This window comes from Balaenoptera musculus, chromosome 20 (genome assembly GCF_009873245.2).
Source record: "Balaenoptera musculus isolate JJ_BM4_2016_0621 chromosome 20, mBalMus1.pri.v3, whole genome shotgun sequence".
NCBI lineage: Eukaryota > Metazoa > Chordata > Mammalia > Artiodactyla > Balaenopteridae > Balaenoptera > Balaenoptera musculus.
In genome coordinates, this window is record NC_045804.1 from 12,632,654 (window position 1) to 12,648,256 (window position 15,603).

Genomic DNA, 15,603 nt, shown 5'->3' on the forward strand with positions numbered 1-15,603 from the left:
GCCAGGGACAGAAGGCTGAGGCCAGTTAAAGGGCAGGCCACCTGCTCACTCTTCACCTCCCCAACCATGCAGGACATCAGTGGGGCCTTGGCAGCCAGCCTCTGGGGGGCTTCCCTGGTTCCTTTCCCAAGCCTCACAGGCCCCCGTCCTCCCACAGAACCACAGGGGTGGCTCGCTGTCCAGCTGAGGACACTCACAAGGGTAGCCTTTACACAACACCTCAATGGGAGTGGACATCTTCTTCTCACTGATCCTCTCATACTTCTGCCTCTTGGTAGCAGCCTTCAGGCCCTGCCAGGGCAGCGAGCCCAGGTTGAAGTACATGAGCACATAGCCCAGAGACTCCAGGTCGTCCCTTCGAGATTGTTCTGGGGAGAGAGGACAGCGGGTCAAAGCGGCAAACACCCCGCTTCCTGGGGATGAACTCAGAGCCACAGGGAAGGACACCTGGATTCCTTGTTTCAGCACAAGTGCCCCTGCTGTGCTGTTCGGAGACGCACCGCCACCCGTCAGGAAGCCCCAACACATGCCTGTCTCCCCACGCCCCACAAGGTAAGGTCTCCAGGCCCGGACACCAGCCTCTGCTACAAAGGTTTGACGCCAGCCTCCACACCCAACATGCTGACCACCCTCAGGGCCCCCAGGAGGCTGTAGGACAGCCGGGCCTGTGGCCGGGGCAGGAGGGCTCACCGATGCCGAGGTGCGTGTTGATGGAGGCATACCGCGCCGTCCCGGTGAGGTTCTTGTTCTCGCGGTAGGGGATGTGCTGGTGGGTGCGGGCGTCCCGGTACTTCTTGGCCAGCCCGAAGTCGATGATGTAGACCAGGTTGCCCTTCTTGCCCAGCCCCATGAGGAAGTTGTCCGGCTTCACATCTCGGTGGATGAAGTTCTTCGAGTGAATGTACTCAATACGACTGATCTGCAGGTGGAGAAGCAGGGGTGAGAGGTTGAACCCCAGGTAGTAGCCTGGTGGAGGGAACCCAGGGAACTCAGGCCCACACGCAGACGCACCCTGCCCGCCGAGGGTCACTAACTTTCAGAGTTAACGAGCTTCCATTTTCTCCCTGCGCACTAACAGCACAATAAGGAAGCAAACAGCCCTGAAGGCCTCATCAAACTGATGAATCAAACCAAGCTTGTGCTGAGCACGCAGGCTGCCCTTCACTTGAGAAAAATGAAGTCTTACCATTTGGTCAGCAAGGAGCAGGACAGTTTTGAGACTGAACTTCCTAGAGCAAAAGTTGAAGAGGTCTTCCAGGCTGGGTCCCAACAGCTCCATCACCATGACGTTGTAGTCCCCCTCAGCCCCGCACCACCGGATGGTGGGGATGCCCACTGCAAGAGAGCCCGCGTCAGCCTGCCTCCTGCGCACCTGCACTGAGGGCACCTGTGCCCACGATGCCAGCAGAGGGCTGGGCAGGAGCAGTCAGAAGTGACGTGCAGAGAGGGTGGGAGGCCAACTTCACGGCAGGGGTGAGATGAGGGGCTCAGGAGGAGGAGCCGCGCTCCCTCCCATACCCCCAGTCTTCCCGTGACTGACATCCTGCACCAGTGCGATGCTTAATGCTTAATTAATGCTGATACACTGTCGTTAACTAAGGTCCACACTATTCAGGTGTCCTCAGTTTTAACCTCATGTCCTCCTGCTGCTCCAGGACCTGTCTCAGACCCCACATGACATTTACTCACCACATCTCCTCCGGCTGCTCTTGGCCGGGATGGTCTCTCAGACTTTCCTGGTTTGAACGACCCCAATGGTTTGGAGGAGGGCTGGGAAGGGATGTGCAGACTGTCCCTCTACTGGTTTGTCTGATTTTTTCTCGTTATTACTCTGGGCTTGGGGGAGGGAGACCACAGAGGGAAAGTGCCCTTCCCACCACATCCTGTCAGGGTCTGTGCTCTCAACACGACTCCTCACCATGGCTGTGCCCTTGGTCACCTGGCTGAGGTGTGCCTGTCAGGTGTCTCTGCTGGGGAGATCCTCTTTCTCCCCTTTCCATCCTGTTCTCTCTGGGGGGACGTCACCATGTGCAGACCACACTTAAGGGGGGTGTTTGGGCCCCCTCCCAAACACGGAGGGCACAGCCATCTATATATATGACTTGGAATGCTTCCACACAGATTTGTCTCTTCTCCCCCATTTACTTATTTGGTATTTTTTTCCTATCAGTGTGGACCCATGAGTGTCTATTTTATACTTTGGTCTGTACTCCAACACTATGTCACTTATTCTGTTGCACCAAGCATCCCAGCCTTCGTTGCTCCTCCGTGGCTCCTGTGGCCCTTTAACACCCCATCACTGCAGGCTCTGTTTGTTTTGAGCACTGCCCTCCTTTCTGGCACTATAAGATCCTAAACAGTTTTAGTTTTGATATCAACGGGGCAACTTTTCATTTTTACAATTAAATATTTTTAAAATACATTTGCACATTAGAACAAATTTCTCACTCATTTGCACGTGAGAACAAATTTAACAAATCCATAGGTTATAAGGCATAATGTAACAAAAGCCTGTGGCCCACCACACAGACCAGGGACGTTCCCAGTAATTGCATCTACTTTCACTCCCCTTTCCTCCCACACCTGCGCCCCCCAGACAACAAATGCACAGGACTGTACCCCTTCCTTGCTTTTAGTAAAGTGAGAGTGTGAGCTGTGAAATACTCCACTTGGAGAGGACAGCACACTTCATCTATTCTTCCCTCACCTGCACTGTTTAGGGTTGCTTTCCCCATTATAAACAGTGCTGCTAAATACATTCTTATGTTTGTCCGCTGGTGAAAATTCTCACATGTGAAATTCTTGTTCTTAGCTAGTTTCCCCAGGTATAGACCTAGAAACACAGGGTACAAATTATCTGACTATACAAGATCATGTCAGACTGCTTTCCAAAATAAATAACCCACTTTACAACCCCACCACAAACGCATGAGTTCCTACTGGATGCAGGGTCTCGTCAGAGCTCTTAATTTCTATCAATCAAGTGGTAGATGTAAAATGGTGTCTCACTGAACTCTCAATTTGGATCTTTTTTCATTATTTATTGGCATTACATGTTTCCTCTTCTCTAAAATGTCTATGCATATCTTTGTCAATTTTTTTCTATCAGGGTGTTTTTTTCCTATTTATAGCGGTTCTTTTATAAATTCTGGATATTAAACTATTATCTTTTTTATGTGAGGAAAATACCTTTTCTTAGTTAATGGCATGTTTTTTATTTTCTTTTGGAGTCTTTTGATGAGAAGAGATGCTAAATTTTAACAAACATGAATGTATCAATCTTTTCCTTTATGAGTAATGTTTTTGGTATCTTACATAAGACACCCTTCCCTAACTCAGAGTCAGAAAGAGATGCTTATTATTTTAAAAGTACTTCTACTTCCAGCCAAGATGGAGTAATGGGGACCCAATTTACCCTCACATCCACAATAACCAAGAAGAGAAAAGAGAACAAAGAACATACAGAAAGACATAGGTTTTCTAAGACGCTGAACATGAGGCAATGAATGACACCGACACCTGAGACACGATGAGCCCAGACTGCCCAAGTCCTGCCTGAGAGTGTGAGCAGAGAAGCAAAAACTGAGCAGATTAAAGTACCATCATCTCATAACTAAGCTGAGGAAGAATTTGAGGAACATTAAAATACCCAGCACACAAGAGGGTAAAATTCAGTGTCTGGCATCCAAAGATTACCAGATATGCCAGGAAGCAGAAAATGTGATCCACACTGAGATCAACAGAAACTGAGTTAGAATCATTAGAGAAGGGCAATAAAAGTTACTATAAACTGTAACTGTATTCCATGTCAAAAGAAGTTAAACAAAGGCACAACATGACAGAAATATAAAAGACCCAAATCTAGGGACTTCCCAGGCGGTCCAGTGGTTAACACTCCACGCTTCCAATGCAGGGGGTGCAGGTTTGATCCCTGGTCGGAGAACTAAAATTTCATATGCCGCGTGGTGCAGCCAAAAAAAAAAAGAAAAGACCCAAATCTAACTTTCAAAGATGAAAACTACAAAGTCTAAGAGGAAAAATACACTGGGTGTGATTAACAGCAGACCAGACACTGTAGGAGAAAAGACTCGTGAACTTGAAGGCACAGCAGTAGAAATTACTGGAAAAGCCAACATGAGCTTCAGAGCTGTGGGACAACTTCAAGGTACCCGCTGTCTGTAACTGGAGGAGAGAGGGGAGGAGGGGGACAGAGGCCACACTGAAAGAAAGAGCTGAGGAAAACGACCCACAGATTCAGGAAACTCAACAGGCCCCAAGCACAAGTACCATAAAGAACACAACACTGACATAGCTGACAGTCAAATCGCTCACTAGTGATAATCAGAACACCTTGAAAGCAGCCAGAGAAAACAGACATGTTAGAGCACAGTGGAGGAACATCTTCCAAGTGCTGAGAAAAGAACTGGCAATCTGCCGAAAAACACCTCAGCAGAGACATTTTCAGATACAAAAAGTGTGCCGAATCAATCACCAGCACTGTGACATATGTAAAAGGATGTCCTTCAGGTAGGAGGCAAATGATGCCACATGGAAGTCTGGGCCTACAGAAAGGAATGAAAAGCAATGAAAATAACAACATAAGTACATAAAAAATTATTTAAATTTAAAAGATATGACTGCTTAAACAAAAATAACACACTGCAATATTTACAACATGTAAATATAAACACATGACACCATCACGCAGGCAGGTGGGCAGGTGGAAGCCCGCAAGGTCAGGTTCCTCTGCATCCTGCTAAAGAGATGATAGACCCTAACTCAACCACTAAAGTAACAACACAGAGATAGTGACAGAATTCAACAAAGGAGATCATCACAAGAAAAATCATTAAGAAATGTAAAAAATACTTGATTAATCCAAAATAAGGTAAAAAAGGGGGGAAATGAAACAAAGACCAGATGAGACAAAAACTAACAGCAAACCCAATCCTGTCATTAATCACACTGAATGTAAACACCGCAGGTAAGGCACACTTTCTCAGATTAGACAGAAAAGAAAGGACCAGCTGTACTGCCCTGCCCACACCAAACATCCTTCAGATACAACTAGGTCACAAGGAGGACAGTGTATCACACCAACATCAGACAAGAGAGCAGAAGGGCTATGTCAGCATCAGACACAGTAGACTGTGCAGAAGAATATTTCCAGGGATATTACCAGTCATCTCACAGTGATAAAGGCATTGACTGATCAAGGAAACATAATTCTAAACATGCACGCAGGTAACAAGAGAGCTTCAAAATACATGAGGCAATACTGCAAGGAGACAGAGACAAATCCACAATCTGACTAGAGACGCCAATCATCCCTCTCAGTAGCAGAACACACTTTTTTTCTCAGGTACGCAGGGGGCATTTATCAAGACAAACCACATTCTTGACATAAAACAATAAAGCTAAAAAGGATTCAAGTTATACAATGTATGTTCTCAGAAGACAGTGGAATTCAATTAGAAATAAACAACAGCTCTCTGTAAAATCCCCAAATATCTGGAAGCTAAATAATACAGTTCAAAATAACCCATGGATCAAGGCAGAAATCAAAAGGGGAATCAGCATTTGAACTACATGAAAATGAAGACTCATCAGGATTTGAGATGCTGCTACGGTAGGGGGAAAATTTACAGCCACGAAATGTCTATACTACAGAAAACAGATCAATGATCTCAGCTTCCACCTTAAGAAAATACTTAATTAAACCCTAAGCAAACAGAAGTGAAACAAAAGATCACAGCAGAAAACAATGAAACAGAAAACAGAGAAACAACAAGAGAAAATGACTGAGACCAAAGCTGTTTCTTTGAGAAGATTGTTGATAAATCTCTAATCAGACTGATCAGGGAAAAAATAGAGAAGGCACAAATTACCAACATCAAGAATGAGAGGGAATTCCCTGGCGGTCCAGTGGTTAGAACTCTGAGCTTTCACTGCTGAGGGCCCAGGTTCGATCGCTGGTCGGGGGAACTAAGATCCCACAAGCCGCATGGCGCGGCCAGAAAAAAAATAGGAATGAGAGGTAACATCACTGGATTCTACAAATATCAGAAGTCTAGTAGGGAAATATTATAAACAGCTTTATGCCAATACATTCAATAACTTAGATAAAACAAACAAGTTATTTGAAAGACTCAAACCACCAAAGCCCTTGTATGCTGCTGGTGGGAACATAAGTACAAGCAGTCTGGCAGTTTCTTAAAGAGGAAAAACATTCGCTTACTTCTGTTTCAGCCATTCCACTCCAAGTCACTTACTCAGGAGAAAAAGAAATGAACGTCCATATGAATATCTACACAAAAGTTCACAGCAGCTTTGTTTGGAGTACCTGAAACCTGGAACCAACCCAAATGAACAGGTGCAGGGACAAAGAAACTACCCACACAAGGGAGTACTTCTCAGCAATAAAAAGGAGTAGCCATTGATAACACACACAAAATCTCAAAGAAAGAACACACAGTACTACTCCCTGCACAGGAAACTTTGGGAAATGCAAACTAACCTATAGCGACAGAAGCAGATGACAGAGGGCGGGGGTAGAGGAACCACAAAAGGACCCAACAAACTTTGAAGGGCAATGGATGTGTTCGCCGCCTTGATTACGGCAACGGTTTCATGAGGGGACACAGGCAAAACTTCTCAAATCACACACTCAAAACACATGCAGTTTGATTCACCTCAATAACGCTGATTTAAACAAATCAAAATGTTTTAGTCTTCCTCTTCACACTGAAGTCACCTGATCCACCTGAAAGTGGAGTTTGGGGTGAGGGGAGGCAGGCCTCCCAGAGACCTCAACACCGTGTGTTCACAAGGCCCTCCTCACTGACCGTTAACACCTCTTCCGTTGAAGTCAGAATTCTGTGCCCACGAGGGTCTTTCTGTGTCTGGAGTGTGGGTGGCACAACACTGCAGGTGACCACACGTGACATTCCAAAGACAGACACAGTCCACACTCACATTTCCCCAACTGCATGTCCAGTAACGTCCTTCAGGCTAGTCCCCCTGCCCAGGGTACAATCTAGGACCATGCACTGCCATGTTTAAGTCTAGAACAGTTTTTAAATCTTTCATCACAGAGACATATTTGAGGAGTTCAGGTCAATTTTGAACGGTCCTAAATTTGATTTGCCTGATTGGTGGTTCTGATCACCTGTCAGACGGAAATCTGCCAGATTTCTCCACCAAAAGATACTTTTCTCTTTGTTATTGTAAGGTTTTTTTGGCCGCAACGCGGGGCACGTGGGATCTCAGTTCCCCAACCAGGGATTGAACCTGGGCCCTCAGCAGTGAAAGAGCAGAGTCCTAACCACTGGACCGCCAGGGAATCCCCCTCTTTGTTATTAATAAGTAATCTGTGGATGAAGCTTTGAGGGTAGTGTCAATACTTGAAGTTGTACGTTTGCATCCACCTTTGATTACCATCTAAACCAATCAATAATAAGTGCCCACAAAGTGGTGACTTTCCATTTCTGATTGTTCCGCCTGTGAAGCTTAACGTGTGTGTGTGTGTGTGTGTGTGTGTGTGTGTGTGTGTGTGTGTCATCGTGGACTTGTGAATTCTCCTCCGCTCCTCCATGTGTTATGTAAATTTAAGGATTATTTGTTCTAGGTTTGTGAAAAATGTCATGGGTTATTTGATAGGGACCACATTCACTCTGTAGATTGCTTTGGGTAGTATGGCCATTTTAATGATATTCATTCTTCCAATCCAAGAGCATGGTATATCTTTCCATTTCTTTAAACCATCTTCAATTTCCTTTATCAACGTTTTATAGTTCTCAGCATATAAGTCTTTCACCCTCCTTGGTTAGGTTTATTCCTAAGTATTTTGTACTTTTTGATGCAATTTTAAAAGGGATTGTCTTTTTACCTTCCCTTTCTGATATTTCATTGTTGGTGTAAAGAAATGCAACAGATTTCTGTATGTTATTCTTACATCCTGCTACCTTGCTGAATTCGTTATCATTTCTAGTAGTCTTTGTGTGGAGTCCATATATAGGGTTTTATATATATATATGTATGTATATAGTATCATGTCATCTGCATATAATGACAATTTTACCTCTTCCCTATCAATTTGGATACCTTTTCTTTTTCTTGTCCAACCACCATGGCTAGGACTTCCAATACTATATTGAACAGAAATGGTGAGAGTTTCCTCCACATGTTATAATCCGTTGTTCATTTTGAGGCTTCAACTGTCCCAAATTGGGGCAACAGATGCCACTTCAAGCTCTCCCCCGTGTCCTGTGGACTCATGCCCGTCAGTGTTCGAGCACTTCTTTCCTTTCAGCCACATGCTCCAGACTCGCCTTCTTTCTTCCTGCCTCGCCCTGGAATCTGGGCTCCTCTCGGTGGGGAGTGATACTAGGAGCCCAGCACCCAACTGGGTGCTGGGTCGTCACTAGCGTTTTCTGTGAGTGTGGCATTTACACCTCGGTCAACCTGGCCCTTCGCTGCTCTGCGGATCCGTCAGCCTGTTCCTGGGAGGAGAGCCCTGCTGGACCATGACTGGAATCCCCTGAGCCCTCTGAGCAGCTCTGGGAGACATCGTGCCGAGTCTTCCTCTCCATGAACAGAACATCTCCACTTGCTTGAGTCCTCATCAGCGTTCTCCATGGAAGTTTAAAAATTTTCTGCATGCAGGTCACACCTGGCTTAGGATTTATTCCTCTATACTTACAGTACTTTAAGAATGAAACTTTGAGGGGCTTCCCTGGTGGCGCAGTGGTTGAGAGTCTGCCTGCCGATGCAGGGGATACGGGTTCGAGCCCTGGTCTGGGAAGATCCCACATGCCGCGGAGCAACTAGGCCCGTGAGCCACAACTACTGAGCCTGCGCATCTGGAGCCTGTGCTCCGCAACAAGAGAGGCCGCAACAGTGAGGGGCCCGCGCACCGCAATGAAGAGTGGCCCCCACTTGCCACGGCTAGGGAAAGCCCTCCCACAGAAACGAAGACCCAACACAGCCAAATATAAATAAATTAATTAATTAAAAAAGAAAAAAAAGAAAAAAAAAGAAATGCTCCCAGATGCTTTAAAAAAAAAAAAAAAAAAGAATGAAACTTTGGCCTCTGGACTCCTCTGGGGCCAGCAGCCACCTGACCAGGGATCTGGGCTCCGCTACTGCGGGCTCTGTGCCCAACAGCTGCTTGCAGGCAGCTGTTCCAAGGAGCCAGCAGAGCTGCTGTGCGGTACTGGCACCTCAAAGTGGGTCACCATGCACCTGGTTCAGCTTCCTACCCACGAGCACTGGGGTCACACTTGGCCTCCAAGTGGATGTCTGAGCCCCAGAGTCAGCTGCACACAGAGGGCTTCCAGAGCTTGAAGGAGGGAGAAGCAGTGGAGCTAACCTTTCAGAAGTCCCCCAAGGGCCTGGAGTCTCTCCAGTTACCAGTCTTGGTGGGTGTTCTGTGCGGGGAGCGAGAAGCACCAGAGGGCAGAATTGAGCCACAGTGGGTGGCGCTTTCTGCGATCACAAGGTCTGAGGAACAAAGTGGCAAAAGCAGGGAAAGGGTGGGTAGGGGCACTGCCACCCCTACCACAGCACCCACCCACTTCCCTCTTGGCAGGGGGAGGGGTGAAACAGAGGAACGCCAACCATGCTCCGTGCAAGTGCTCGAGGGTGTGGGGGAAATCCCTCCAGAACCTGCATACTTATTGGTCTCCACCCCCAAATTTCCAGCTTTTGAAAGTGGCCAGGATAGGGAAGTGTTTTCCTTTTAAAGGCTATGTAATAATAACACTTCCTGTGTCGGAGTGAGAAGACTGAGCACAAGACCAAAGCACAAACCACTGCTCTCTGGGAGAGTCTCTCAGGGCTGAGGCAGGGCTTCCCCTCCTCCTGACCCACTCTTGGGACAGGACGCCAGGCTGAGAGCACAGGCAAAGGGGTGGCTGGCGACAGCTGTAGACCTGCTACCCACCCCCTCCCCCCTGCAGCCAGCACCACTTGTTTACTGCTCCTTGGGGTCCCACGTTCTCAGGATGCCAACTGCACTAGCTGTGTGCAAGTGACCCATCTTCTGCATTTTAACTTTCTCCTTGATAGAAACGTTCTGTGTGTTTTAGTCTCAGGCAGTGCACTCTCAAGCCCTTGAGCAATCCCAGGCAGAAGGCAGCAGCTCCAGGACTGCACAGCAGGAGTATCTTTTGATGTTCTGTTACCAAGGAGAACAATGTTTTGGAGGGCAGGGCCTACTGAACCACCTCACTTTTCCTAATCAGAGGTGGCTTGTGTGTGTGTCCTCTTGAACCCCTCCACCTTCAATGTTCCACAGGAGACGAGGTTTTAACTGCTGCCCCATGACTTGATCTCCTCCTACTGGAAGGGTGGAAATCAGCCTGAACAGGAAACATGGTGTGGACAGGTCAGGACAGGCAGACCTAAGTGCCGGCGCCAAGAGGAAGGCACGGCTGGGTGAGGGATTCCAGTGCCGGATCTCCAACCCCAGGCATAGACTTGCTTCATTTCCCCGATCCTTCATTAGGGTTCCTGTGTATCCATAAAAAAAGGGTTCAAAGGGTACCTCTGCACCCACCTCAAGCTGCCAGCTGGCCAGATGAAGCAAAGACCAAAATCCTTAAGCTTTAATCGTGGGTTTCTTGCCCCGGCTTCTCGAGACCACAGGCAAGGGCTTCTCTCTAGTGCCTGGTGCCAGCATCCTGCCCGCAGTAGCAATGGTCAGTGTTGAAGCAGCTGAAGGACAAAGGGCTCAGTTCACAGGCTGGGACTCGCGGTGATGGAATGGGGCGAACGCACTGGAGCACACAGGTTGGGGGGATGTATGTCTGATGCCGGGTTCTGTCACCCCAGCTGCTGCCCTTCTAGTTACTGGAGGCTTCATAGGACTTCATGAGCCACTGATCTGAAATGAACGCTAGGTAGCCTAGTTGGTGTAAATACAATGTGTTGGTCTTTTTCCATGTTCTTCTGGGGCTTCACTGTTTACAAACTTCCTACTGTATTCAAAGAACAGCCAGACAAAAGGTTGTGCACCAGGCAAAGGATCTGAAACATAAACTTGGGGAGGGCCCCACTCAAAATAGGGGTCCTGAGCCATCCTTTCTTTCGTGCCCCCTTCCCCCATTTCAGACCAAATCTTCTGTCCTAAAAACTTGACTCCTACTCTACTCCCTCCTCCACCCCCAATCCCCCAGAAGTCCACACACCTGTACATTTAGCTTGTGGGGTGTCTCTACAACTCTTAAATGATTTGTGCAAAAGTGCTGAAGCAGCTAGCAACACTCCATCCCCTGTTCCCAGCTCCAAGTCAAGACTGTTCCTTGACATGATTCATGACAAACACACTGCTGTAATTGGATGGATCAAACCTACTTTAATCTCAAATCCCAGGGTAGGGACTTCCCTGGTGGTCCAGTGGTTAAGAATCCGTGCTCCCAATGCAGGGGACCCGGGCTCTATTCCTGGTTAGGGAACTAGATCCCGCATACCGCAACTAAAAGATCCCACAGGCCGCAACTAAAAGATCCCGCATGCGGCAATGAGGATCCCACGTGCCACAACTAAGACCCGGCACAGCCAAATAAATAAATAAGTATTAAAAAAAAAAATCCTTGGGTAGAGAAAAGCAAGGGGGGCCTTCTATGTAGAAAGGGAGGTTGGGAGACCAAGCAGGGGAAGATGAATGTATCTCGAAGTCACTCAGGAGCTTTTGTGCAAGTGCAAGAAATTTCTGTCAAAGTGGCCACATGATTGTTTAACAGGAAACAGAAATATAACTCCATGCTCACGGCTAGACACCAAAGCTTTGTTTGAAATGCTGAACTTACGAGGAAGGAGGAGTCTGTCCTCTCCTGTTCCCCTCCCCTTGCTCCCGAACTACAGGAGACTAAGCCCTGGGGCCTGGAGAACAAAGACTCAGTGGCTGACTCTGCCAGGCCAGCACTTCCTTTCCCACTCGCCAAGTCCTGTCACACATGTTGGCCCTTTCCCTCCCTTTTCCCTGTCAAATGCAATGAATAAAGACTTACTCATACTGAGGGGAAAAAAGAATTACATTTCCTAACTGACCGTTATCGGTGTAATGAAAGGAACTGATTTTATCCTTTGATCTTAAGCTATCTGGCTCAATGCTCTAACTTGTCTTGTGGGTTTTCTATGTAGGAAGTTAAATCACGCGCAAATAAGTTTTGTTTCTTCCTTCTCCATCCTTTAAATTTTAAAATTCTTTAAAATTTCTTCCTTCTGTGCTAGCTTCTGTGCTAGCTGAGACACCCCATGACACACTGGAGAGAAATGGTAATGGCAAGGCTGAAGATGGTGTGGATCCAACAGGAGCGCCGAGGCTGTGCAGGCAGGAAGGTAAATGTGCCACACCACCTGGGAACACATCCCTGTGGCCTGGGTGCCACCCTGCAGGCCGAGCACCTGCCTGCTTCACGGAAAGCAATTCCACTAACAGGCTTTGCACCAGACGTGGGTGAGGGAGTCATTGCCGCACCATCCTTAAGAGCAAAACACTAGAAGCCAGCCAGCGCTCCTCAACACAGGGAGGACTGTTTATGGAGACACAAGAGTCTATAAACAACAATGAAACCCATCAAACCACAACTGTGTCAAACATGGAAGAACCTCAGGAACACAGTGGATCAAAAAAGAAAGTCGTAGAACACACACGGCAAGATTGTATTACTCATATTCAAAAGCGTATGAACTGGGACGACAGGGGGCGTGGACTTGCCACTTGTCTGCTCTGATGGTCTGTTTCACTGGCAGCACCTTTCTTCTTACTGGCAACACCAACGCACCTCATCACCCTAAGATAAGACACAACAGAAGCAGGGTGCTCCTATTCTCAGTTCTCTGGCCAGAAAAGCAGGATGCTGTGTTGCCTGCTTCATCCTAAGCAGACTGTCTGTAAACTAAGTGCTGAGGCCCCAGGCAGAAATCAGCTCAAAAGCCATTCACAAGAACAATTCCGCCGCCTGTGCACAGACTGCTGCTCTGTAACCTCAGACATCTGATGCAGTGAGACCAGGAAGCTAAAAATGCACCTGTGCCGCCAGAGTGCTGCTCCTGGGGCCGGGGAAGGACATGCGAGGCTATAGGTCAGACACACAGCCACCAGAGTGCTGCCCTGTGTCCAGGCGACCAGTCATGCCAGGGACACCCAGCTGCCCCTGCCCACATGCCCTTAATATGGGAAATGGGTCACTTGGACTCTTATGTGCAGCTCTGAACACTTGATACTTTTTCCCTCATCGAGTCCAAAGATACCAAAACATATGCTTGGGGGTGAAAAATGAGGGAGAGTGCTAGCTAAATGCTTTCTATTTGATTTGCGGGAAGTTTCAATATAAATATGGGGACTCAGTATTAACGCAAATACAATTTTTCATGAAGTGTTTGGCAATTCAACCTTAAAACAATTGTAAATACAATGGTCAAATGTTTCTGGACAATGTCATTAGATTTTTAAAAACAAATTTCTTGCAGGATGATGAAGAATCAAAACTTTAAAAACAAACTAGGCGGGACTTCCCTGGTGGTCCAGTGGCTAAGACTCTGAGTTCCCAATGCAGGGGGCCCGGGTCTGATCCCTGGTCAGGGAACTAGATCCCACACGCCGCAACTAAAGATCTCGCGCACCGAAACTAAAAGATCTCGCATACTGCAACAAAGATCCCATCTGCCGCAACTAAAACTCGGTGCAACCGAACAAATAAATATTAAAAAAATAAAAACAAACTAGGCAAGGGCATGCGGAGACAGGCTTTGGGCAGCTGCAGAGAGGGCGCCCTGGGGTGGGCACACAGGTGACGAGGGCCGTCCTGCTCCCTCTCTCAAGAAGGTGGGAGTTCTGGGGGTTCACTTTAGTATTCTTGATAGCCACGAGCTACATATGTTCTTAAGTACTGTAAAACATTTCATAGCAAAAAGACCGTGATTGTCTCAAATACACTGTGGGAACTGGACAGGCACATGAGATGAGAGAGTGAACTCGGGTGAAGCTGCCTGTTTCTACTCACTGGTGGCCCCACAGCCACATTGCTGGTGGCATCCACCCACCCTCAGCGCAGAGTTCCCACCCTCACCCCTGGCCTGGATTCTCTGATACAAAGGGCCCACACTCCTGTCCCACACCCGCCATGAACCTTGACCAGAAGCAGCTGTGAACTAAACAAAGGATCTCCACTTGGAGTTTCCCGAAGGAGAACATGGTCTAAAGACACTTTGTGGGGTTATCAGGATTGGGAAGCGCAGCCTCAGCCTTAGCCTTAGCCTCTAGGTTCTGCCTGGCAGTCCACTCTGTTTTGATAAAAACTTGGCGTCCACCCATGTCCTTCACTAACATAATTAACTTAGAATTATTTCTGCTATTTCAGGTTTTTTACCTATTGCTCCAACTAGACCTGGGGTACTTTCTTCTTCTTCTTCTTTTTTTAAAGGTATTTTTAAAAAATTTATTTATTTAATTTATTTATTTTTGGCTGCGTTGGGTCTTTGTTGCTGTGCGCAGGCTTCTCTTTGCAGTGGCTTCTCTTGTTGCAGAGCACAGGCTCTAGGCGCCCGGGCTTCAGGAGTTGTGGCTCGTGGGCTCTGGAGCACAGGCTCGGTATTTGTGGCGCATGGGCTTAGTTGCTCCGCGGCACGTGGGATCTTCCCGGACCAGGGCTCAAACCTGTGTCCCCTGCACTGGCAGGCGGATTCTTAACCACTGCTCCACCAGGGAAGCCCTGGGGCACATTCTTGATCGTTGACCACCATGGAGGGCCACTGTGCAGGAATGGCCTGGAAGCTACAATGCTCAAGTTCAAATCTGTGTCCTTTGGACACAGCCTCAGTTTCCTCATTTGTTACACGAGGCTGATGATACCTACTGCACATGACTGTGTGGCAGAGAACGTGCCCGCATGCTTAAAAACGCTCTTAACAATACCTGACACTAGCGTGTGTTTGTTTTTGTTTTTATTGAGTTAAAATTGGTATATAACATATTAGTTTCAAGTGTACGACACAATTCAATCTTTGTATACACTAATAAAAGGTGATCACCACAATAAGTCTGGTTATCAAATGTCACCATACAACTGAATCCCTTCACCCATTTCATCCACCCCCAAAACATGTTTTTGTTTTTAATACTAACCCCTCCCCTAGGGGACCTGAGTGACCCAGCTCAGCAGCTGTCTCTAGCCAGGCACTGCAAGGCCACCATCATGAGGCAGCATCCCGGGCAACCCTGTACTACGAGCTAGAGAGGGCAAGGCAGGCCCTGGGCTTCGAGCTTTCTCCTACGATGCCGTCAATATCAACCACCTGCAACGAAGCCCAGAACTTAACATAAGAAGAGCCACGATCAGAGATGCACCCACATGAGATGGATGCAGAAGGCTGGTCAACAGCAGAGCTATGAGGTTTCTGCGCAGAGCCGACCTCTATCTCCCCTGCCATCCCAGCTTTATCTTGGCTAGGACGAGCTCACAGAACAGTAGCAAGATGGTGCTCTCTGCTCTCCTGGAGAGAATCTGTTTTCTAAAAAAGAAATTTACACCTTGATAGTATTCACCAAGTGTGTATCTGAAACAGGAGTAAAACCTTACCTATGTGTGGGGAAGGGCC

At 47.5% G+C, this 15,603-nt stretch overlaps 1 protein-coding gene across 7 annotated transcripts in view; it reads right to left on the reverse strand.

Moving 5' to 3' along the window:
- Positions 1 to 15,603, reverse strand: part of CSNK1D (casein kinase 1 delta) — a 37,749-nt gene that overhangs the window by 12,920 nt on the left and 9,226 nt on the right. For all 7 annotated transcript variants that reach the window (XM_036838059.1, XM_036838061.1, XM_036838065.1 and 4 more), the window contains 3 exons: positions 1,187 to 1,335; positions 691 to 919; positions 198 to 368 (listed from right to left, as the gene is read on the reverse strand). In XM_036838059.1, the coding sequence (XP_036693954.1) occupies positions 198 to 368; positions 691 to 919; positions 1,187 to 1,335 (549 nt within the window). The remainder of the gene's footprint in view (positions 1 to 197; positions 369 to 690; positions 920 to 1,186; positions 1,336 to 15,603) is intronic.